At 38.1% G+C, this 26,253-nt stretch overlaps 1 protein-coding gene across 2 annotated transcripts in view; it reads left to right on the plus strand.

Annotated features, from left to right (window-relative positions):
* Window positions 1-22,251, plus strand: part of LOC134754622 (potassium voltage-gated channel unc-103) — a 50,781-nt gene extending 28,530 nt beyond the window's left edge. For both annotated transcript variants that reach the window (XM_063690953.1, XM_063690954.1), the window contains 13 exons: window positions 7,251-7,405; window positions 7,485-7,598; window positions 7,668-7,789; window positions 8,009-8,127; window positions 8,210-8,400; window positions 11,059-11,201; window positions 11,368-11,561; window positions 11,799-11,927; window positions 12,560-12,704; window positions 15,875-15,952; window positions 17,669-18,075; window positions 20,522-20,767; window positions 20,849-22,251. In XM_063690953.1, coding sequence (XP_063547023.1) covers window positions 7,251-7,405; window positions 7,485-7,598; window positions 7,668-7,789; window positions 8,009-8,127; window positions 8,210-8,400; window positions 11,059-11,201; window positions 11,368-11,561; window positions 11,799-11,927; window positions 12,560-12,704; window positions 15,875-15,952; window positions 17,669-18,075; window positions 20,522-20,767; window positions 20,849-21,034 — 2,229 coding nt within the window. In that variant the 3' untranslated portion in view covers window positions 21,035-22,251. The remainder of the gene's footprint in view (window positions 1-7,250; window positions 7,406-7,484; window positions 7,599-7,667; window positions 7,790-8,008; window positions 8,128-8,209; window positions 8,401-11,058; window positions 11,202-11,367; window positions 11,562-11,798; window positions 11,928-12,559; window positions 12,705-15,874; window positions 15,953-17,668; window positions 18,076-20,521; window positions 20,768-20,848) is intronic.
* The last annotated feature ends 4,002 nt before the right edge of the window (window positions 22,252-26,253 follow it).

Below are 26,253 nucleotides of genomic sequence, written 5' to 3' on the forward strand. Positions count from 1 at the left end.
ACAACGTTTCGCAGCGAGAGGTCTCCTCCAGTAATTCTTGCACTATTTACCAGGTGCTGTCGCTCCATTGCCCATCTATTACAGACCTCTAGATGTTGGGCTGTGTCGTCAGGATCTCCGCACTCATGGCAAGCCGGAGTTGGTTCCCGCTTAATATTACACAGGTAATGACCGAAGCAACCGAGCCCGGTCATTACCTGCGTGAGCCTATAAGTAAGAACTCCACGTTTCCTATCTATCCACTTATCTAATGATGGGAGGATTGCCCCTATGGTGCGGACTCCATACGGGGAATCCTCCAGTGACCTTTTCCACCTTCCCCTCAGGCGGTCTGTCGCAAGCCGCTGAGCCCGTTAGTGCTAGAAAGCTGCAATTATGGCATGGATACATAAATCATGCATGGTGACAGAACAGTAAAATAACAACTACGAGTACAAAAAAATTTTTTTAGGGTAACCTAAACAGAAGAGCATTGCATACAACATGTTTTTTTCACTTCAACTCATTGGTATGTGGTATCGTTGGATAGGTCTTCAAAAACGAATACGGGTCTCCGTCAACCATTTTTTGATAAAGTGAGTGATCGGAAAGAATAGCTCCGAAATAAAAAAAATATGAAAAAAATCGAAAAACATAATCTTACTAAATAGTTTCAATGAAAAATAGTGGACATGATCGGTCCAGCCGTTTTTAAGTTATTGCAAAAAGTCTTTTCTTCTTAGTAAAAAAACGTAGGAAGCGCTGCAAAGCCCTAATGCTTGTAATTTACATGATACTTACTAATTCCGTTTAGCCTATTCCGACAGAATGGTAACTACGGAACCCTACACTGAGTATGGCCCGACATGCTCTTTTAAGATTTTTTTGTACAAAACAAACAACCATGGACTTTTTATTAGAAAAACTTTGCAAAAAATGTTACCAGTTTATGTTCCATCTTAGAGAGCACTTAATTAATAAAGCAACAGCAAGCAGATAGTAATATACAATAATAATATAAATCCGTTTATTTAAAGACAACATACCAATAGTAGGACTACAATAGTAGGACTACTTGTCAAATAGGTTACACGCAAACAAAGAATGTGTTTTCGTTTCATAAATTTCAGCAGTAGATATGTGTCATGATTTATTTATGTTTACATGAATACCAGTTGAATAATAATTTTAATGTGGCAATATTATTGCGTTACCCCAATAAATAGAAGGGTAGTTGGGAAAATAACTGGCAACACGGTAGGTAGTGGGACACACGGAACAAGTTGGGCAGGCTCATAAGGCTCGTCTACTTGGATCGAGGCAGTCAAAGAGGACACATCGTGAAGGATCAGTCAGATCAGAGTACCAGCAAGTACCTCCATTGTTCTATTAGTATCCCACACGAGAAGAATCATCACATATGTACATTTATTACTCGCAGTACATCTCACATGTACTGATACATAAGTACGAGCGAGGTGAGCTTCGAATACAATATCAAATTGCTGGTTTACCGCTACATTATAGAAATATGCTGCTACGGGCTCAGGCTTGCTACGCGGCGTAGCACTGGACCTCGAATGTGTTTAATATATTAGAGAAAGTTAGATCCTTATATAAGTCGTTTTCAAGCAAAAGGTACCACATTGTCGCTTGCCATAAGGACGCTCTGACAGGTTATTCTTATAAAGATACAAGCAAATTTCGTCCTTATGGTAAGCGACAATATGGTACCTTTCGTCGTCAAACGTCACATATTATGTACAAACAAAAAAAGATTAGCATCATTTTGTCTCAGATAACCTTCGTATATAAAGCGGACTATAAATACAATGAAATAATATTAAGGTTTAAAAATACTGTTTTAAAATAACAGTTATGGAAAAAAGTAGCTAATAATATATTTGATACTTTTTCGGTTTGGTATAATAAAGAGTGACATTTCTGTCAATTTTATTAATATTATCAAGCTTATATATTTATACCCAATTAAGTTACTAAAATTGTTAGCCAGTAACTATTCCGTATTTATATGTAACACAAGCTAAACATCACAAAGGTATCGTTTCAAGTATGAAATGTAACATCCCAGTACGACATGCAATCTGATAAAGCAAACTTTGGACTAACGGTGATAATCTAGACATTATAACACAGAAATGCGCAGTGTCAGTTCAGTAGATGCTGGTCTCTCTGGTCTGGTACTACAAACAGAAGATTGTTAATAGGACATAAGAGATTATGTAGAGAATACAGTAAGATGTTAAAGATTCGTAAGATACAGCCATTTCCTACTTAAATAATTTATTGCGTTAGGGACAAGAAGCATTTATATTTCTTAAACTATTTTGTTTACAGATATCCAATCAACTGGTTGATCTAAATAATAGTAGATTATACACCGAGGGGATAAAGCACTGTTTTATGTCACGGGCGCGATATTGAATCTTAAAACCGAGTCCTGAGTGCAGCGAGGGATTCAAGCTCGCTCAAGACGAAAACAGCTTTATCCCAATGGAGAATACTCTACATTTCTCACCTTTTGCGAGACATTAAATAGCAAGGCTTATTAGAAACGTTTTATAGAAATTTAAAGTATTACCTTATTTTTAAAAAAACGTACAAATTATAATCTATCGACTTCTACCTCATGCTACGACACTTGCGGCTTTTGTTTTACCTATTTTCTTTGTTTTGCGTATATGGCTTGTAGTGGCCAGTTCGATTTTCAAATAAGTTCTCATTTCGCCGGGTTGTAATAAATCTCATTATAACCCGCCAGGTCATAATATGGTACTGAATCTCATTATAACGCCCACTGGTTAATAATGAGATTTGAATTCGTATGAAAAATTGTTCCATAGAGACCTACAGCGATAATGACTAACTTTAGGTGAGGTTTGCATGATATATAATTGGTGCTGTCGAGCATGTGGTGCGAAAAGTCTTTTAAACTACTGTTTACTGTGAGAATTTGAGAATAAAATTTTCGATTACGATTTTTTTAAATCGTGTTTTCTTATTTTTCTGAAAAAATGGCTGTACAAAAAAAAGCAAGAACACCTATTTTCCGCTGTATGTAAATTCTCTACTTATACAAAGTAGGTATGAAAATTGTATGGTTTATTTATTGAAGAAGACTCGTTATAGAAGATCGTTGATTATGGTGTGAGTTTCAATCGTAATTCATTGTTATTCTAGTTTACAAATTGTAGTGACTGGTGATATTAGTTGTAATAAATCGTTTTATAGTTTAAGTCTAATACTTAATACATATACACGGTGGCTAAAAAATAAGTGCATACCCGTTGCCAGGGAGGTTTTGGAATTATACTGAACAAATTTTACTGTGACCAACCACGAAATCGCAAAAAAAATTTGTCAGTTTCATACATTTTGGCTGGTCCATTTTCTATAGGAGGGTAAATGTTTTTTTTTTTTCGCGATTTTGTGGTTGGTCCCAGAGTAAAAGTTACTCACTATAATCCCAAAACCTCCCTGGCAACGGGAATGCACTTATTTTTTATCCACCCTGTATAATCTAGTATTTTATGCACAATCTTTCTCACGATGGTGAGTTGAAAATTATTAGTTTCCTTGGGCGGCATAGTTGTTTCTCGGCTTGTATATAGTTTTTTTTTTTTATGATGAATAGGCAGGCGTTTGACCACGATCCCACCTGATGGTAAGTGATAATGTGGTCTACGGTGGAGCACGCTTACCTATGAGATACCTATTAACTCTTGCCTTGAAGAGCCCCAAATTGTACTCATGCGGAAACACAGATTCGGGCAGGGCGTTCCACTCCTTGGCAGTTCGCATAAGAAATGTGGAAGCAAAACGCTTCGTGCGTATTTTTGGAGTTCCTACCATGAAGCGATGCCGGAGTGCCGTTTGTCTTGTGGTCCGATGGTAAAAATGGGACGGAGGAATAAGGTTGTGCAGTTCCTCGGCAGTCGGCACACTCTCCGAAATGTATCCTATAAAAGATCGACAAGCTGGCAACCTTGCGACGATGCTCCAGACTTTCGAGTCGAGCATTCGTCAGATTGCTGTCATTGATGCTTCTCTTGGCCCTCCTCTCAACTGACTCGAGCGCCTCAAGCTGGTACTTTGCAGAGCCATCCCACAGATGAGAACAGTATTCTACACACGCTCGGACTTGTGATTGGTAAATGTCGAGCAGCTGCCTAGGTGTAAAATACTGCCTCACCTTGTTGAGGATGCCTAGCTTTTTTGCCGCTAACTGTGCTTTCGACTCGATATGCGGGCCGAAGTTGAGTTTCGAGGTCAGCGAGATTCCGAGCAGCTCAAGATGGTCGGTTAACGGAAGGGATACATCTCGGAAAGTAGGAGTGAGATGGAATGGACTCCGTTTAGCGAAGATAAGACACGCCTGAGTCTTACTTCTAGGTATGCCAGGAGTCGGTTGTTCAGTACACGTTCCATACTCTTACAGAGTATGGATACTCTTACAGAGTATGGACGTGACCGAAATCGGTCTATAGTTGGCAGGGTCAGCTCGGCTACCTTTTTTCGGCACTGGTTGAAAATTAGCAAGCTTCCAAGACTTCGGAACCTGGCCAGTAGCCATAGAGAGGCGGAAGAGGCGCGTCAATATGGGACATAGCTCAGGTGCACAGGTTTTAAGAACTATGGCTGAAATTCCGTCAGGACCACTTGCTTTGTTCACGTCCAGGTTTTGCAGCACTTTGCGAACCTCCGTCTGACGTATGCGTATGTCCGACATAGAAGTCTCGCAAAGTAGTGGACTAGGAGGTTTAGTGCCAGTTACATCTAGACGTGAAGATTCAGCGAAGATAGAAGCAAAATTCGCTTTCTCTTTAGCAGTGTGGGCAAGTGACCCATCCGGTTTCAGCAGTGAGGGTAGTGAGGGGCGGCAGAAGTTCGATTCGACTGCTTTCGCAAGGGTCCAAAACGCTTTACTACCTGTAGGGTGCGCAGCAAGTTTTTCCCAGCCCGGCGTATGTGGTCAAATCGAGCTTTCCGTAGAGCCTTTTTACTGGACTTGGTTGCCCTATTGTAGGCTCTCTTCTTATCTGGTATGTCACTAGCTTTACGGTTTCGAGCATCAGCCCAGGCAAGGAAGGCCTCGTGTTTCAGTGCTTCAGCACGTCGACACTCAGCTCCAAACCAGGGCTGTGCTTTGCTAGATGTGCTCGCATCGGAAAAAGGAATAAAGTATTCCATACCCTGGCGCAGCACATCTGTTATAGCATCCGCACAGACTGAGGGGTCACCCGAAGCGAAGCACAAGGGCCGCCAAGGATAGAGTGCAAAAAACGAGCGCATCCCATCCCAGTCTGCCGACTTATATCGCCATATCCGCCCAGTGCCTGTGGGGCTAAGGTCGGGTGGGCAATATACCGACACAGATTTCACTAGACAGTGGTCAGAGCTACCTAAAGGGGACGACACTGACACTGCGTAGTGATCCGGGTCGGTAGTCAGCAAAAGGTCCAGGCAATTAGCTGTTTGGCCGTTACCTTTAAACCTGCTCAAGACCAACTATAAATATCACTTTTCATCGAAATTGAAGTTTTGTTATCTGCCTCTCTACCGCACGAATATGAAAGAGTGATAGAGAGGCAGATCACGAAATTTCATTTTCCGCGGTAAGGCCTCTGGTGTTGTACCTAACCAATTCAACGACAAAAACGACATGTTTTGGAATATTTTAAAGCGGTAGGTCCGAGAATTTCTCTCCAATTCAATTAATAAACTCCTACAAAAACACAGCTAAATTAGCAACTCGGCCTAAATTCTGTGAGAGCACTGTACCGATGTGTAGTGAAATTAAACAAACGCATAGGTATAGAATACAATATAACCGATATTGATAACTACACTTGATATTAACACTTAAATGCATGATTTTTCCTTTTTGCGCGAAATTAATATATAGTTTGCTAAAGGACGGTCTCATTTCAAACATAGAAAGAGAGAATCATACTATCTTTGTCTTTGCCTAGTACTAGCACCCAAAAGAAAGGGATAAGTATAGTTTTTTGTTCTTATTTACTGCCAATGTGGTTTGACCAACTGAATGTGTCACGTAATTGAATATTGATTACTGATTCTGGGAAAAATTATAAATAAAATTAAAACATCGACTTTCACTGCTAAATCAGTGTTAGAATTTACATAGTGGTAAATCATAATTTATTACACATACAATTATTGGTAAAAGACATATGAAAAATCAGAAATTTACACTATTTGTTATATACCTATAATGTATGAATTTTTACTATCAAAATTATTATAGGTACAGGAACAAATCGACTTTATCTAATAATGCATAAAATATATGTTTTTTGTTGTGTAGGCTGCGCTGCATCCATCACTATGCATTGAAGGGTTAATGATAGTGCATTGCATGGTACAGTAATTAATCGACGGCTTATCATCGTCACTGATCCAGAAAACATTCTGTTAGTCACCTTTATATTTGATAATAAATATCGTAATTGTGTATCTCATCAAATCAACACACAGAACAGACAGAACAGGGTGTATTTCAATAACAAACTAATTGAGCATTAACTAAATATAATGTCTCAGTAGCCGTCATCTTTTGGCCTGACCGCTGTGTATCCACCCTTAATATATGTATGTTTCCTTGCATACGCAACTGTTTGTAATTGTCCCTTATTAGTGCCTATTAAAACACTATAATACTATGTATGTATATCAAAACTAAAGAGGCCCACTGACTATCAGTTCGCCGGACGATATCGGCCTGTCAGTTGTTCGGAACTGTCAAACTTTTGTTCTAACTGACAGGCCGATATCGGCCGGCGGACTGATAGTCAGTGGGCCCCTTTAGTAAAACAGCTTATGATAAACTTCAGTCGCCCCGCCCATACGATCCATATAACTCATACATATCAGAACCCAATACAGAAAACTTTAATCATAATGTTTGTCAAGTACAATACGGTTACATGCACTGCATTCTGTATGAAGCCAGCTCATTTTATAGTTTTGAACTAATCGCTTGTATTACTGCAAAACCTTAAATCTAAGTTTGGTTGAGCTCGAGAAACTCTCGCATAGCATAATCATAGGCAACTTTATAATAATTCTCACCTTGCTTGGTTAGCGTGGTTTTCGCTGCAAAGCCTCGTTGATGCTATTTATAGTAATATACGCAAACGATTCATACAACGCTTGAGTTCGGTTTGCGGCTAAGTTAATTTGCTGGGGGCGCTAGCGCAGGTTCTCAGGTGTGGTTGTGGTGGTTGCAGACGACGACGCTCATCGGTCTGCTGAAGACAGCGCGCCTGCTTCGGCTAGTGAGGGTGGCGCGCAAAATTGACCGGTACTCCGAATATGGCACTGCCGTCCTTCTCCTGCTTATGGCCACTTTTGTGCTTATTGCGCACTGGCTAGCCTGTTTGTGGTGAGATCATTTATCTAAAAAACATATTGTACACCGTTTTCTAGCGCATCGTGTTAATTATGTAATTATTTCACAATAGGTATGCTATAGGCAGCTGGGAGCGTCCTCAGCTTCACGCTCCTATTGGCTGGCTGGATGCTCTCGCTAACGATGTCCAAGCGACTTACGACAATTCTACTGGCCCATCTATGAGGTAATTAATTTAAGGTGTCTTATTTTTGCTTGTGGACAAATAATACATTGAAGGTCTCTATGCTTTCAGATCTCGGTACATAACCGCTCTGTACTTCACTTGTACATCCCTGACGAGTGTCGGTTTTGGCAACGTCGCTCCCAACACCGACATGGAAAAGGGCTTTACAATATTCGTGATGCTGGTTGGATGTTAGTAATTACTCTATAGCGTGCTGCGTATTGTATACATGAAATATTAATTGTTGGTAGTTCTTAATAATTCATAGCAAAGCGATTTCATTGCAAGGGTGTCCTTGACAAAAAGCTTTAACGCATAATCGACTAACGTCGAAGTCGATTGCATTGTATTATTACGAGTGTTTTTTTAGATAATTATCTATCTCTTACTATTGTTGATATGTATTCCAGCTCTTATGTACGCCAGCATATTTGGAAACGTATCAGCGATTATACAGCGACTGTATTCAGGGACTGCTAGATATCATACACAGATATTAAGAGTGAGAGAATTCATTCGATTTCATCAGGTAAAGGCCTATACTTATATTTTAATGAATAAATATTACTAAAACTTGGTGAAACTAATATTTTCTATTACCTTGCAAAAAGATCGCGAATCCACTTCGGCAGAGGTTAGAAGAGTACTTCCAACACGCATGGAGCTACACGAATGGCATCGATACCTCGAGCCTTTTAAAAGGATTCCCGGAGTGCCTTCAAGCTGACATATGCTTGCACCTTAATCGCAATCTACTCGCCAATTGTTCCGCTTTTGACGGTGCTAGTCCCGGTTGTCTAAGGTGTGTTTCTTATTTCTTACCTTAAATCAATCGACTTTGTTCATGGGCAAATTTAAAAGACCAACTCCTCAACTCAAAGGCTAAAATCTATAGAAGAGAAACCATTGCCAGTCTGTAAATAATATAATACCTACTAAGTATTACATCTACATCCTTGACTTACAACTAGGGAATGCAATCTCGATTTCGTAATTTCGAGAGATCTCGCACACATTTTCAAGATTCAATCTCGTTGACAGGAAATCTCGATTTTTGCAATCTCGGTCGAGATCTCAATAAATATTTTCGAGATCTTGACGACGAGATTAAAAGATTGATCCGTGAGAACTACTTTATTTTGAGCAATCTTTCATAATGTAATGTTGTCAGGCAGTGCTATTGTTTGCGGCAGGCTTTAGCTGACGATAAAAGCACTGTGGGGCGCTCTGTGCAAAAGAATCGGGCAAACTTAGCGTACCTACAATGATTTATATGATTTTTGCTCGCTCACCCTACATTCTTTATAAGTTGCTTAGTGCTTGTCAAAAATATCAACTGAGCATGTTAGTGCCTCTGCATCGAAATCATTTTCAAAATACATACGTAGAGAACTAAAATGCAGATTTTTTTACGTCAAATACAATTACAATTATAATCAAAAATAATGGATACCATTTTATTTTACTTACATGCAAATTAAGCTAATTCATTTCTTGTTTATTTATTTTTTAATAAGTTGGTTTTATTCTGTTGATTTAATTATTTTTTTACACACTTTTATTTAGCTTCACTGCGTATATACCTACCTTTGTATATATGTATAGTTCTTCAAATCTTGTAACTAAAATTTAAACCACTTCCCGGTAAATGATTCAGTTGAAATTTGGATTACTGTCGTAATTCCGGTGACAATGCAATAATTTGCTAACATGGAGGTGTTCTGATGATGCAGCCGGTAGGTAGCCAAAGGAACTCCTCGATGGAAAAACACAAAGACATCAAGTTTAGGCTCATTATAAAGGCCAAAATATTTATCAGTACGGTTTTTACTCACTATTATTTTTAGTCGCTTACAACCGCACGACGTACAACCGCCGCGGACACTCGTGCCTGAGGATGGATTCCCAAAGAATCCGAAACATGTCGCCAAAAGCGACTAAAAATAATAGTGAGTAAAAACCGTACTGATAAATATTTTGAAATATGTCTCACGATAGTTTAAGTGCGATCATTATAAAGGTCTCAAGAATTACTCGATAGACATGCAAACGAGAAGAAATACCTACAGTCAGCAATAAAAGTGTGTCACAAAAAAAAATTGACAGTTACTTGTTTATGTTCAAAATATAACATGACGTACCGTAAATAAGTAGTTATCCGGAATTCTTAGAGTTTTTTGATCAAAATAACACATTTATAATTACATACAAATCTCAAAAATAAAAATCTCGTCAAATCTCGATCTCGTCGAGATTAATCTCGATCTCGAAAGTCGGACGGTCGTGATCTCGAAACACCCAATCTTGATTCAGATTTTTCGTGCGAGATCTCGAATCGCCAATCTTGGTGCGAGATTACATTCCCTACTTACAACGGCCTTCGTCGGGGGCTCAGACCGATATAGGTATTACTAGTTGGTAATTTTTTTACAATTTAGAGAAAATTACATACACTGGTACGAGTGCTAATAGTAGTATAATAAGAATTCTAAACTTAAAATGACCTGACAGTTTCATATCTGCATACCACGATCTATTGTTTTTTGTGTACTGTGTGTGTGTGTGTGTCAGATAAGATAATGACTTGAATTTACACAACCCTAAATAGCCGAAAGGGATAGTGCCCATACATTAAATTGTCATATTTGTAAGTGAAACCGATTATTTTATCCTATATTTCATCTATGCCTGGTAACGAAATAATTTTTTGTATTTTTTGTATTAGAAAGGGACAGCATGATTCGTCCCTGAATCGTTGTCAAACTTCCGTTTTGTAGGAAGTGTCCTTTCTGTACGGTAGTACTACTATTTCAAGACGTGAGTGTATGGACGGTATAGCGTGAGTGGATGAACGTGCTATGTATGTAGTAATAACTTTCAGATTCAGATTTTTTGCTATAAATGAATATTTGAAGGCTAAATGAATATTTTTACATTTTCATATTTTGTGTTTTTAAGCCATAAAAGCCTAAAACTTAATAGATGAACATGTTATATACATAAAAAAGTTAAATTCTCCATGGATGAACGTGTTTGTCGCCGTCGCCGCCGTTTCAATCTGGTTCCAATGGAAGAACATGATATGTGAGCACATAGCATGGTCTTCCGTGATCGATATCGTAATACTTTTATTATTTAACTCTTTTGACATGTAACAAGTTGTTACATGTGTTATGTGTCATTAAAAGGGCCTTCATTTATTATGTGCTGGTGCTACATTACAACACTAGGTGCTATAATAAGCACATTACGTAACTACGTCGAAAATTTAAAGGGCCATATGTACTATAAAACGTTGTACGATAGATACATGTGCGAATAGGTAATTCGCAACGAGTGGCGAATTTCCTACTTTTCGCACTTGTGTCGTAAATAACTATACAATACTTATACTGCATACTGGTACCACGCATGCAGTTCTTAAAAAGATATAATAAAGTTACAAATAATCTGTTTTCAGAGCACTGTCCCTGAGGTTTAAAACTACGCACGCACCTCCGGGCGAAACATTAGTTCATCGGGGTGACGTCCTCACCTCTCTTTATTTCATTTCAAGAGGATCTATAGAAATTTTAAAAGATGACATCGTTATGGCTATTTTAGGTAAGAAATAGTTGTTAGCGGGTATCCAAAAATATTGTGTTATTTTAGATTTGTTATTGTTGTTTTGTTACTTCTGAAAATGTACTAGTGCAAATAAACTTGTTTCACCGGTAGCCGGTAGCGATTTGTTAGCGTTGTCGTTAACAACCTTGCTTGTTGGTCGCAGGCAAGGACGACATCTTCGGTGAGAACCCATGCGTGTACCCGACCGTCGGGCGCAGCAACTGCCGCGTGCGCGCGCTCACCTACTGCGACCTGCACCGGGTGCACCGCGACGACCTTCTCGACGTGCTCGACTTCTACCCGGAGTTCCGCGCCTCCTTCGTTACCAATCTCGATATATCCTACATCATGCGTGACGTTAGTACTTTATCACATTATAATATGTTCTTTGACGCCTTCAATATGACAGTTGTACCTACATTCCACACTCTTAAGGCGAGACGATTGATGAAGCCAGTTGTCCATCTTTTCTCAATTTAGACATCCGAGTTCCCTATTCGTCTCGAGAATTCAGACAATAGGCTATTTGTACATTTATGTAAAACTGCCTAAAATCTAAAAAAATATAATTACCTAATGTTGCAACGTTTGCAGGAAGAGTTGAGTGGCATCGAGCCTAGACGGCGCATGCGCTACGAGAACCCATGCGACGCGCGTCTGTTGCGCGAGGCATACGCGCGCAACACTCGACGGCCGCACACCGAGACCTTTGCCGAAAAGGTGGTGCGTTCTGTACGCCACATTTCCATCCTTAGCCAAACAGAAATGGGATTTGTCTCTACGTGAACCATCCCAAATGAGCTCTTAATTTCAGAGTAAAGCCCTCTTCTACATACGTACCTACCTACCTTCCTAAATTAATGACATTAACGAAAAAGGCTTGTGATGTGGGTACCCAGACAACGATATATATTAATATACAAATACTTAAATACATAGAAAACATCCATGACTCCGGAACAAATATCTGTGCTCTCTCATCGCACAAATAAATGCCCTTACCAGGATTTGAACCCAGGACCATCAGCTTCATAGGCAGTGTCACACCCACTAGGCCAGACTGGTCGTCAAAAATATTTATGATAACGATAAGGTTATTTATTTAATTTTTCAAAAGACGCAAAAATGAACTGCAAATACTTTAACAAAAATTATGTTCGGTAATAACTCAATGCATTCGAAGTAAATATAGGCAGTTTCTTGTATAAGCTTACGATAAACCAATTAATAAATGTTTCTAAAAACATACGCTTCAACTGATTCCAAGAATTGGAATTGATTCGTAGAATTGGAAGAAAATTGGCGTCCGGCAGATTAAATGCCGGCGTAAAAGGTATATTAACCTTACTTAACAGGACTCGCAGTGCAGTGACGACGACACGGAGTCGCCGCCGAGTCGCGGCATTCTGGAGTTCTCGGCCGAGAAGGCAGGCCAGGACGTCACCCCGCTCAACTTCAACTTCTCCAAGCAGCGCTCCACCACGCTCAACTCCATCACGGGTGAGACCTCCCGCCCAAACTACTGGAATGAAATCATTTATTTTACAAAAAATATACTTCAATATTGAACTGACACCACTTCCATTCCTTATAATAAATTTGAATAATTATTAACGAACTCCCAGGAATTTGTGGTGTTATTCAATATAATGCGACCCTTCTCATAGAGTAGTTACACATAGACTCAAATATACGATGGCAAACCCTCTTGAAATAAATCCTTTCTATGCGTCCTCTGTTTATATTTTTCAGATTTAATACTTTCTCATTTTCTTGAACAATGTAACCATAAATTACAAAATGATAAATCAAAACGTTCGATCTATTCAAATGTATTTACACAGGTAGAACTTTAAAATAAAATTAAAGACTTGTTTTTTTGTTAATAGTTCGAACTTTTTGCTCATACATTTCAGTAAAGAAATAAAGGGTCTAGCAGGCTAAGCGAACAAGAAGTGCCCCCAACGACGGATTTGGTCATTCTTTCAGATGGTCTACTGGCAGGACCTAAGAACACTCTATGCTTAATATCAGTCCTCGATCTTCTTTTGTTTTCGAGTTATTCAGAATAATGTAAAATAATCAGCGTATCATTGAAAGTGTCATATTTTGTAAACTGTTCAAGTTAGATGAACCAAACAAAATTATATTTGACAATAATAAAATAGACTACAAAATGCATATTTTTAACTTTCATCATGTCCTTATGCTTCATTATAAAAAAAACTTTTTTTTTCTTTTAATTTTTTTATGACTTTTCGCGGAGGGTACACCTACAAAAAAAATATGAATGAGTAGCCACTAATACCCACATACACATATAAAAATATTTGCATAAATCTTCGTGCGTCATGTCAAAAAAAAACATTATCGAACAAGTATAGTTACTAGCAAATATAAATAAAGTACCAGTGCAGTGTGAAGATAAGTTAGTATGTAGGTATACAATCTCGTCTAATAAACCTATTTATAATCATAATGCATCGACGATGACATGTCAACATTGATAACATTTGACAAATAGTATCTGCATTTGTTTTTTGCATTTAAAGCAGCCTCTTGCCCAGTTTTTATGCATTTTTTCTTCCCATCCATATTTTTTAATGTTTTTTTCACAAGACTGACACTTAATGTTATCCATTTTCCAACACAAAATGCAAAAAAACAAATGCAGATTAATATTAAATATATTAATAACGGGTCACTCACGTGTTTTAAGTCGATAACGCTCGACATGTCCCCGTCGACGCAAGCTCCTGATGACGCTCCTCGGTACGGAGTGAAACATGAGCGTTTTCGACTTAAAACACGTGTGACCTGTTATTAATATATTTAATATGTCTGTGTCTCACGGAAGTTTTGCAGATAATATTATGTGTCAAATATTATCAATGTTGACATGTCATCGTCGATGCATTATAAATAAGTTTATTAGAAGAGATTGTATACCTACACACTAACTTATCTTCACACTACACTGGTACTTTATTTATATATGGTAGTAACTATACTATGATTTGTAATTAGATTCCAAAAAACTAACCTCACTTTTTCTCTTTTTCGTATGTTTTAAGAAACTAAACAAAGCTAAAAGGATACATTTATATTTATTTTAAATGCTAGAGTATGCAAAAGGGAAATTTGAGTTTACTTCTTTACATATTTTCCATTATTACGAAAGAAAAAGGATCTGATTGAGGTTAGTTTTTTGGAATCTAATTACAAATCAGAGTTTACAGTTGATCGATAATTTTTTTTTACGAAGATTTATGCAAATATTTTTATATGTGTATGTAGTGGATATTAGTGGCTACTCATGCATTTTTTTTGTAGGTGTACCCTCCGCAAAAAGTAAAAATTATTAAAAGAAAAAAAAATGTTTTTTTTTTATAATGAAGTATAAGGACATGGTGCAAGTTAAAAATATGCATTTTGTAGTCTATTTTATTATTGTCAAATATAATTTTGTTTGGTTCATCTAACTTGAACAGTTTACAAAATATGACACATTCAATGATACGCTGAATATTTTATATTATCCTGAATAACTCGAAAACAAAAGAAGATCGAGGACTGATATTAAGTGTAGTTCTTAGGTCCTGCCAGTACACCACCTGTAAGAATGACCAAATCCGTCGTTGGGGGCACTTCTTATTCGCTTAGCCTGCTAGACCCTTTATATACAATTTTTATTTAAAAAAAATGTGTACATAGCGAGCAATAGAATAATTTTTACAACAATTTAAACAAAAAATAATCTGCATATATAGGTAATATACATGTAAATGAGTTATGTTAAAAACTTATACATACCTACTAATTAATTAAATCTGATATTTAAAAGATTTTTATATTATTAACTCGTAATTTTTTACCGCTGATTACCTACACTGTACCTACAGTTTCACTGACATTCAACTCAGAAGGACTATCATAGTCATAGTCTTTAACAAATAAGAAGTTAATTCACTAAACAGTTTAAAATACCGTCATTTGAACAGGTTTACATCGCAAAATGGTACCTTTTGAGAGCAAATGCGTGTTACTTTAAAGTATATTGAAATCGCTATAGGTATGTCAATAAAGTGAGGAGTTCCCTCGATTTCTTTAGAATCCCGTCATCAGATACTAACTTGATAACAAATAATGGGACTAACTAGAAAGCATACCCTTTCGAATAAAAAAAAATCGAAATTGGTTTAATGTTTAGTCTCCGAGTAATCGGTGAACAGAACATACATTACAAACATTCTGACGAATTGAGAACTTCCTCCTTTCAGTGCAGTCTTCATACATTCATTCTGTTGCTCGTAGTATTATTATTACTCATATCGAATGACCGATTATAATCGCCAGAACATTACTTTTATGGGGTACCTGCTAAAAAATCGAAACCTGTAGTATTATGCAAGTGATTAAAAGAGTACAAATTTTATTGTTATAAAATCTTATTAACTGCAGCATGTTTGAAGCTTATTTCTTACTACTTATTATTTGTTTACTCCTGATTATGGGCAACGTGGGCAAAGAGTAAGCGGAGAGGACTTTGAGCACTGTGTAAATGTGATCCTTTGGTCAATAAAAAGTATAAATACTATCTGTGAGCCAAGTATCCCCCTCTGCCGCGAGCCCTGTCCCGTGCCCGCTCTGAGCGCGGCCCTTGTGTGCAGGCATGCTAGCGCAACTTAAACGGAGCTTCCCAGACCTGTACCACCATAAAACACATCAGCCGCTGCACAACAAGTACTGTAAGTATGCATTACCTGTTAGTGCATGTTTCAGTTCAAATTCACCTTAATGACTTTCGCCTTATATTGATTGCAACCAACCCTTCTTTTCCAAAATTATAGAGGACCGGTTTTTGGTCTAGAAGTCTTCTAGAAATCGATTTTCGCTCAGTTCGTCGCAGACATGGATACATTTGGTACCAGTGCATTCAGTGTGATGTCCTGAACACAAATATATGAGAACAAGCGCGAAAGTGGTGGGGGTAGTTGCTGTGACGTCAAAAAGTCGGCAGTACAAAGATTTTTACTTTTTTTTATCATACCATGTGGGGTACCAAATGAAAGGGTTTTGTGAGTAGATCACAAATATATAACATCCTGTAACATTTTCACTACTTTGTCTAACAAATTATTAGAAAACGTTCAAAAATTTCACAATCTACAGTTGACTTTGAACTGCTCTAAATTGAAAATGACTGAATCGATCATTAGTGCGGCGGTTTTTGGTCTAGAAGCCTTCTAGAAATCGATTTTCGCTCATGTCGTCTCGGACTTGGATATTTGGTATCAGTACATTCAGTGTGATGTCCTGAACACAAATATATGAGATGACAAGCGCGAAAATGGTGGGGGTAGTTGCTGTGACGCCATAAAAGTTGGCAGTACAAAGTTTTTTAGTCTTTTCTTTTAAACATACCATGTGGGGTACCAAATGAAAGGGCTTTGTTAGTATACTGAACTTATATACATACCCACGCTCGAAAAACATAATACCATTTTATACAATTCTTTACTGGAAACGTATTTTTACCCAACTGCATCAGAAGGAGGGTAATGTTTTTCGAGCGTGAGTATGTATTTATTTGGCACGCCCTACAGCTCAGACGATTACACGTTTTTTGACATATGAGATGTGGTTGAATTAGTCAGAATTGTGTTAGTGACATAGGCTATATAAATTCTGAAAATGGCGCCCGCTAACGAAAAAAAGGGGCGGGGGATTGTTTTTTTTTCTTACTATAGCAATATGGGTACCAAATGAAATCTAGTGAAAAGACCATTTCAAAAATTTATGTAAACAGTCTGGTTTTTTGTTTGTTTTAATAATAGTTGCAGTTTAATGTAACAGAAAATTATCCTTTTTTTAACTTGATGTACTTTTCTTATTGTTGGTTATATCTGGGTTATTATTTTTTAACATTATATAGAGGATATTTACAGTCACTTGGTATGTATTTTTGGAATGATCCATTCAGTCATTTTCAATGTAGAGCAGTTCAAAGTAAACTGGATTGTGAAATTTTTGAACGTTTTCCAATAATTTGTTAGACGAAGTAGTGAAAATGTTACAGTAGGTTATATATTTGTGATCTACTCACAAAGCCCTTTCATTTGGTACCCCGCATGGTATGATATGAAAAAAATAAAAAACTTTGTACTGCCGACTTTTTGAGGTCACAGCAACTACCCCCACCACTTTCGCGCTTGTCATCACATATATTTGTGTTCAGGACATCTCACTGTATGCACTGATACTAAATATACCCATGTCTGCGACGACATGAGCGAAAAGTAACCTAAAGCTTGTTCCGCCAAGCTACTATTATATGTGTTTACCAGAGTTATTCAAAATTAATATATTCTTTAAACTGAGATTCACCTTTTTTCATATTGCAACTTATTATCGAGTAACTTATTAGATATTTTACCAATTACCAATTGTATTCACAATTTCAGCCCAATCTACGCCGCAAACTTATAGAAGTAGAGCAGGTGTCAGGCGGCAGTCGTCAGTGGGGCCCCTGAACGACACCTCGCCACTGACTGGCGGGGCGGGAGCGGGTACGGGCGCGGGGGAGGCGGCGGTGAGCACGCCCGCGCATAGCGCCACGCTGCCCGTCTCCAGCCTCAGCACCAACCCCAGCTCCTACTACACGAATGCGTCTCCCAGCCCGCCCGCCGTGCCCGCGCCGCCCGCGCCCGTCCACATCTCCTGTGACGACATCCTCACGCCGGCGGCGCCACCGCCCACTGCACCCACGCCCTCTTCTAGATCTGCGCCTCATTCCGCCCTTAACCTGCATCAAGCCGGACGTCCTACAGCGCTCATCTTCACAGCCGAACGCCAAAACGCCTCTTTACAGGTCAGAGTTAAATTCACAAGCCGATTACCCTCTCTCTGTATATCGGTTAAGGCATATAGATTAAAATTTTATGACATTATGAATGCGATGTTTTAAAACAGATTTCCTATGGCTACCTGGGTAACCCTCATTTATAAGACCTACTTCTTCATATTTGTCCAAGAAAAAACATACCTAACGAAACCTTCATTGTAAACAAATATCCTTAGAGGATCGCACGAAGTTATAAGTGTGTAGACGCGGATGTCGAACTTATACCCGTCGACTAATTACGGCTTGGCGAGGTAAACCTGAAAACAATCACTGACAAGTGTTCAATTAAATACTAAAGTACCTTTAATTCATATTATAGACCAATCACAGTAAGCTCAATAAAGCGTGTGTTGAGAGTACAAGACCAAAGGTAAGTCATGGAGTCAGTTAAGGAGTTCAGGGATTCTTTGGCCTCCTAGTAGTTTTGTTTTGTGTAGTGTTTATTACTCGTAGCACATCGGTGTCTACAGAAAACTTGCCAATCGATTACGCTCCGTAGCGAACGAAACGCAGCGGTCTCTGTCGCACTAATATAGAAGAGTGATAGAGAGAGATGACTACGCTACGCCACGGAGCGTAAGCGATTGGCACGTTGGCTATAGGCACCCAGATGTGCTACGAGTGCTACGCCGTAGATAGATATATGTAGGCCTGTAATGTTTTCCCGTAATGAATCTAAAACTGTTCGTTACAATTTCGTTGACTCATGAGATTGACTCGTGTCGTGACCTAGTAGGTACGTCTAGTCTAGGGTAGACCGAGGGCAATTGAACCACTTTTTGAATAATGGTTCCAAGTTCAGAATTTAAAGGTGCTGAACCAAAACTGTTCGTACATGTCAAATAGTAGGTTATTGGTCTCCGTATTTTTGGGGGTAAATGTTAACTAACGGTAAGAGTATGGGCAGTATGGTTGAAATCCAGTTTTTCGTCAATGCACGTCGTGCACTTGAAATTATAAACATGGACCTTATTGTGGTGTGTATATATCGGCCTACGAACGGTGACATTGACTTATTTTTCTCTAAATTATATCAATTATTTAATCTAAATGTAATATGTAATAATAGTTGGTGATATAAATATAGATTTTCTTACTAAATGTTATCAAACATTCTTTTGATGTACATTTCCCAGTGAGGAAGTGTCCCGTAAAAAGCAGGCCCAGTGTGTGGGCCAATGACACCTTGCGACAATTGCGTAACCGCATTCGTCTTTGTAAACAAAGTCTGTCTATGGGTAATGTCGATACATTTTCGCACTTGCTAGAACTCGAGTCCTGTTATTCCCTGGAACAAAGACAAACCCGAACCAAGTACATAAATAAACAAATAGGATTATGTGACGACATGTGTCGAGGTGTGTGGCGTATTATAGCGTCCGAGACGTGCAATAACAACAAACGCGGGAGCGGAGCGCTAGACGTACTCGTGAGCAGGTCGGACGTAAATAAAACCCACATAATATCTCTATCGTCACTATAATTCTAAAGGTGCGATATAAAGGTTCATTATTGTAGACTTTAACCTTAATTTATCTTCTCAGTTACATCAGTTTTAAGAAGGAGAATGTTTAATAACATTAATTGCTATCAGCACAACACTAACACAACACATACACATTGAACTAACGTTATTATGAATATCTCACTTAGTAACAAAAATATAGTTTAACGATCAAAACCACAGCCGTAAATTACTTACAGTGTTCTAATTCAACATCAATTAATACTAAAAACTAAAAACGAATCGAGTTATTCAACAATCATACTTTCTATACAGTTACTATTGCCCCGTGTTACAATCAAGCCCGCCTCAAAATACTGACATTATAATTTTTACATCAAAAATATTGACATCTGTAACGTGCTCAACTCTTCTGGATTCTCAATCTACAATGATAATGACTACTACTAGTTTTTATGCGCTCTTGCCTAATTGATGCGCCACCCTTTCGTTGTGTATACAAAAAAAAAAATTAAAAAATAGTAAGGGGGTCATTTCTACCGCGGTGTCAATTGTAACGGTACTATTGACCCCGGCTCACATGGCACTAATGCCCCCTAACACCCAAAATTACATAAAGTATTCATATCTCGATTACTTTACCTCAAACTCATCGACATACTGTACCACAAAACAAACTTTGGCACACACTAGGATTACTTAGTTTTGAGCAATAAGACAAAACATTCCTCAAATACATAGTTTGATCACCCGAAAACAAAAATGGTCTCCTAGCACCTCCGTTCGCGTAGCAGCGAGTACTCGAGCAGCTGACTGGTGAGCGGGTTCGGACAAGTATTCCATGGTGTATACCCACACATACATATTTCGTTGTAGTTGTGAAGATAATCGCGATGGTACTATTGCCCCGTATTGCTGTTCGTTACAAATGTTGTTTTTTTATTGCAGGATAGTATTTCACCTCAATATCAGAACGTGGGGACCGCGGCCACGGCCGCGTCGGTAGCGACGGTTCTGACGAGACTGGATGAACTGAGCCGTCGAGTGGCCACACTGGAAAGCGGTCTTACCGCTGACGTGCGTCGGATTCTGCACCTTTTGCAGACACGAGACCAGGCGACGCATCAGAACTCTCAACCAGTGCACACTCCAGCGCAACCGATTCAAAAGACTTCATTGTCCGTGCCACATGATGTAAGTATCATAGAAAAGGAACTTGAAACCGGTAATCAACAAAGTGATCAAGTTACATCGTTTGCGTAATTTTGTGTACAGGATCAATGGGATTGGAATTGGAACGGTGACCGCGAGAAGGGTAGCTTACGGTGCGGTCGCGGCGAGCGCGGCGGGCGAACAGAACGCGAGCGCACGCCGGTGGTGCAGCGGTCGGCGTCTGAGCCGCATGCGCCCGTGCCGCCGGTGCTGCCGCCACCCCCGCACTCGCACTCCTTCTATAGGTAGTGGGAGGCAGGCGAGACGAGCGCTTCCCGCTGCCGGCGCTCGACGCGCTCGCTCGCCGAGTCCGCGTCGTGCGGCTCGTTGGCCGGCCTGCCCGGCGCGCCTGCGCCCCCGCTGCCACGCGCCCGCTTCCACTTCTGCAGGCGCATCATGCGCGCGCGCCATGATGACGCTCGCGGCTTCCTCTGAAGCCCTTCCGGCCCCCACCATGGACCAATTTTGTACTTCCATTACAACTAAATAAACACGTCCTCGCACTGTGCGAGCGGGTGGATACACTCGTACCAAGTCCATTTGTAATAAAGTATATAATAGTACTAATATATCTCAAAAACCGATTAGTACCTAAATTAAAAAAAAACATACAGTGATAATGCTCTGGTGATGGTAGGCACCTAAAAAAATCACGGGCTGGAGCTAATTGAAGAAGCATCTTTGTTATGTGATGTAACAGCAGAAGTGTTACGATTAGTAGTGAATAGGTATTATAGTACCTAAAACTGAGTTTTGTTTATGTTTCGTTGGTTTTTAAATGGCTTATAAGAAAGCTCTTTACAAAATAAAATTAAGTATGCATACTGAAACGAAATGACAATGACATATACAATAGCACTTATTGGACAGTATTATCCGTCGACATGGTAACCATTTATGAGGCTTACTATATACCAGCAAAAAATGTAAAAGTTTCAAATTATTTAAGGTTAGGTAAATACATGTAATAATTTTAGATCTCAGCTGATCAGAATGAGGCTAATAAGACTGAGAGACTACGTAACTACCGTGAACTTTTCCGGAAGCGAGGAACTATAAACGCTTTCTACCCGTCCTTGCTTCTTGCCTTTACATATAGCTAGGTAAAGTCTTCTTCTTTATGGTAATACTTACTTCATTTCGCATTATAACGTATACTCGTATTACTTAACCAAAGATGTCTTCAAAGCTGCTTACATAGTCTAAAATATTATATGAAGATATGCTTTACTTCTAAACTATAATTTAACTGTCTAATCTTAAAACCGTATCATCGGTAGTTATGTTATGAGTTATGATAACTGGTAAAAGGTACGTACAGACTCTAAGAGGCCACACAGACTTTTGCAACGCGCGTTAAAAAAGCGCTTGAATTCGCCCGCACGCTAAATTCGATTTAACGGCCAACGCTTAAAGTCGAAAATCCAACAACGCTTGATAAAAAGCGCCACCGCCATCGTGTGAATATAGTACATTACTACAGAGGCCGGGAAGTAAGGGGTTGCCGGCCGAATGCATATATACGGCCGAACGTAGTGAGGCCGGATAGTTATGAGGCCGACAACCCCTTTTCACGCCGATGTATGTATAGTGCTTTTCTCAAACATGCAATGAAATAAATAAAGAAATCTCCACGAAATCAAAGTTTTAATTCTAAAGAAACTAAAAGTAAACTAGGCACAAAATATAACTACCACCTGTACCTATCTTTATCACACGTGTCGTATATTTTACACATGTAGTTAATCAATTTATTACACAAATGTTCAAAGGTATATTTATGTATCTTTGATTTTTCGCCTTGCATCCTTCTGACTGTAGTTTTAGCCACATAACTAAGATTACATCGTTTTTTATGTTGATATTATGCTTTACATACATCGTTGCCTTAAACATGGAGTATAATTAACAGGTATTCATTTAATATTTTCGTCGGAACTCATATTAAATAACACAATAAACAACGCACAATAAATCCAATAAAATAGAATTACAGATACACAATGAAAAATGTTCAACTTTACCTCCAAAACGATTAAAAAAACACCAACGCGTGTTTGAGTAGACATTTTTACCGCTAATATTTAAATGAAATATAGTTTGTCAAAGAACTGTCTCATTTCAAACATAGACAGAGATAATCATACTATCTTTGTCTTACACTGGTACTAGCACCCAAAAGAAAAGGATGAGTATAGTTTTTTTGTTCTTATTTACTGACAAACTGGTTTGACCAACTATATTTTAAATCTGTATTTGTAGGTAAATTTGCAATTCAATATTATTGGAATTTGTTAATAATGTTTTATTTATATATTTTTTGTAAATTCGATACAAATAAAACTGCAAAATATATTAATTATCGTTTATTGTTTTTTTTTAAGGGGCAGAATGTCATTCCGAACCATAAGCAAATATTGGTTATAGTTTTTTTTTTGGCTGAATGCCATGATGCTGTGTCACAAATATATGTGATGTGGAAATTAAAAAAGAGCCACTTCCCGGCCTAGGCCTGCAACTTTGTATGAAATTTCATTACAGGCCCCTCGTCTAGCCGCGCCGGAGTCGTGATACTTCTCAGCCTAATATAAAGAACGTAATATCAATATTACATAGCATGTTTGAGAAAAATCCATTTGTGTCATTGAAACGCTTTTTTAACGCGCGTCGAAAAAGGGCTCGTGCTAATGAGGCCTTCGACTCCGATGAAATTTAAATCAAAGTGCATTACTTATTTAATTATATTTATAAGGAACTAGATAACCACACTTCCGTTCGGCGGGAAGTAGGAGCAGGCGCTCGCGCCCCTGCGCCTGCGGTGGCAGCTCAACAACACTTATGTTATAATTTAACCTAGTTACGGGTACATTAAGAAATTGCCAATATGTCATATAAGCAATAATAAATCCATCATACTTTAAGGGTTAACACTGTGAATATTACAATCTTATTTAACATCTGTACCTAATAATTTAATTTAAGAAAACAGAACTATTTCTATACCTACATACTACAACTATTACTTAGTTCTTACTACCTACCTACCTACCTATATATTGTTACTAGTAAAATAAAACTTCTAAGTGATATCAACATCAGCTATGTAGACACTAATAACAAATATTTTCAACAAGTAGGTAGGTAGGTACTTGATCTTGAGGCGCATTCTGATTGTAATAAGAGGTTGTCAATTTGATCTGGATTTGTTAGGGATATGATCTGTCAGTATCAAAAGTGACGTTTCTAGTTGAAGATCATCATAATACGCCTCTTGGTACTTAATAAGTTTCACATTAGTTATTTGAGCACGAGCGCTTTGTCAAAAACGTACTACCTACATATTATAAGTAAAAGTGGGAGCAAATTAATTTGTGTTCCTGTCCTACCAAAATGATTTCGTAAAAAATAAATTATCGTTTTCCTTGAAAACTTTAAAAGCTTGGAAAATGATTGTCATATTTTCGGAAGTTAAAGATGAATATGTTCACGGGATTTTTCGGTTTTCGACTTTAACAACAAGATTAATTCAATAAATAAAACCCGCCAAAATAAGCACATGTACAATTAAACAGCCAATTAATCACATAGTTGTATAATATTAAACAGTATGGGAAAGCGGGTAGGAATCGTACAAAAGGGGCATTCTTTCGTACAGTCGTCGTATCTCGACTATCTACCATGAAGAATCGTTCATTAACACGCTTTTTCTCAAAAATGGACGGCAAAGTCGACGTTGTCGGTTAAAAAGTAGGTCGCGAAGTGCGTTGTTTATGGTCAGTCAAAAAATTAAAAAGTTAAAAACATTGCAGTCTCGATTTCGGGACTGCAATGTTGCATACAAATTCCATTATTTGTCGAGTTCCAAACTTTTTAAAAGTTGAAGTTGCCATATCAAATGCAGGCATAGGTCCATTAAACAGCCAAACAGATGATCAGTACTTATTATTATAATGTTGGTACCGCGACTATTTAGGTGTCTCAAATAGGTTGGCGTATTTTCAGCAGAAAAATACAGTTCTATTTTTAATTAAAAAAATAAAACGGCGGCAAAGCAAATCTTACTACTTTTTTCTGTGAAAATATATACATAAAGACGTTGCTTCTGTATAATTTTTCTATTATATTTGTATTTATTGCGCCATTTTTGAGAAAAGCACTATATATGACTCGGCTGGAAGGCTACTTGCTGGCTTCGGATTCGTTTTAAACGGACTCCCAAGGTCGTCCGTTTAAAACGAATCCTCAGCCAGCAAGTAGCTACTTCCGAGCCTCGACAATAATGTACTATTATTAGGTCGACCTGTATGTAACTATGTAATGGAATCTAAGGTAACTAATTTAACCATCTTCCCGGTTTCCGATGAAGCTGAAAATTTGCATACATATGTAAGTCGGGTGACAATGCAATATTATGGTACCATCGAGTTGATCTGATGATGAAGACAGGAGGTGGGCATAGGAACTCTGTAGCTAACTATGTAATGGAATCTAAGGTAACTAATTTAACCATCTTCTCGGATTCCGATGAAGCTAAAAATTTACATACGCATGTAACTCGGGTGACAATGCAATATTATGGTACCATCGAACTGATCTGATGATGAAGACAGGAGGTGGTTATAGGAACTCTGTGATAAAACAACGCAACCTAATTGTGTTTGGGTTTTTAGAATTTTCTCGATGAGTATTAGTTGCCTGTGGAAAAAAGTACAGTCAGCGCTAAAAGCTTGTACCAAAAATGAAATTTTTGCCAAAAACTTATTTTTTATGGGAGATCACCGCTCCTAGGCATTAAGGAGTGATTGTAGTGCGGCAGTATATTTAACAAGAAAAAAATAATACATATATGCTTACGCTGCTCGAAAGTATTTTTTGATTCTCCTTTGAATGCGTTTGTCTTTAAATAGCTTTATTCGCGTAGAAAAAATACTTTAGTATAGTTTCTAAATAGATGCTTGACATTAATATGTAAACCATCCTTTTTGGATAACGTAAACGGATATATTTTATTTTTATTTATTTTTTCTTATTGTTTTGGCTGAGGAATTATCTTCGTCAAGTTAAAAGTCTAATAATAATTTAATACTGTACGAATGTGCCCCATGTACGAGTAAGTTAAAACAATAGTATTTTATACAATCGTGATATAATAGAGAGCTTTTCATTCGAGTACCGTGTTTAAGCAACGAAGCTAATTTGCATTGAATCGAGTCTCCAATATTTTATCGAAATGTATGAAGTTCTATTTTCAATTTTTTTATAATTGACTAAACCGTATCGATAAAATTCTTATGCTTGAGTCGGAAGTGCCATCCAACGTTGAAAAGAGTAAGGTTGTAGTGTTGCATATGAAGTTGTAATACACAGATTATAATCGACGAGTAGAAAATAATATTATAATCACAAATCCAGAGGGCCTACCACGAACCACGTTCGACGTGTTTGTTGCCTCTCTGTCGCACTTGTAA

Source organism: Cydia strobilella, chromosome Z (assembly GCF_947568885.1).
Source record: "Cydia strobilella chromosome Z, ilCydStro3.1, whole genome shotgun sequence".
Classification (NCBI taxonomy): Eukaryota; Metazoa; Arthropoda; class Insecta; order Lepidoptera; family Tortricidae; genus Cydia; species Cydia strobilella.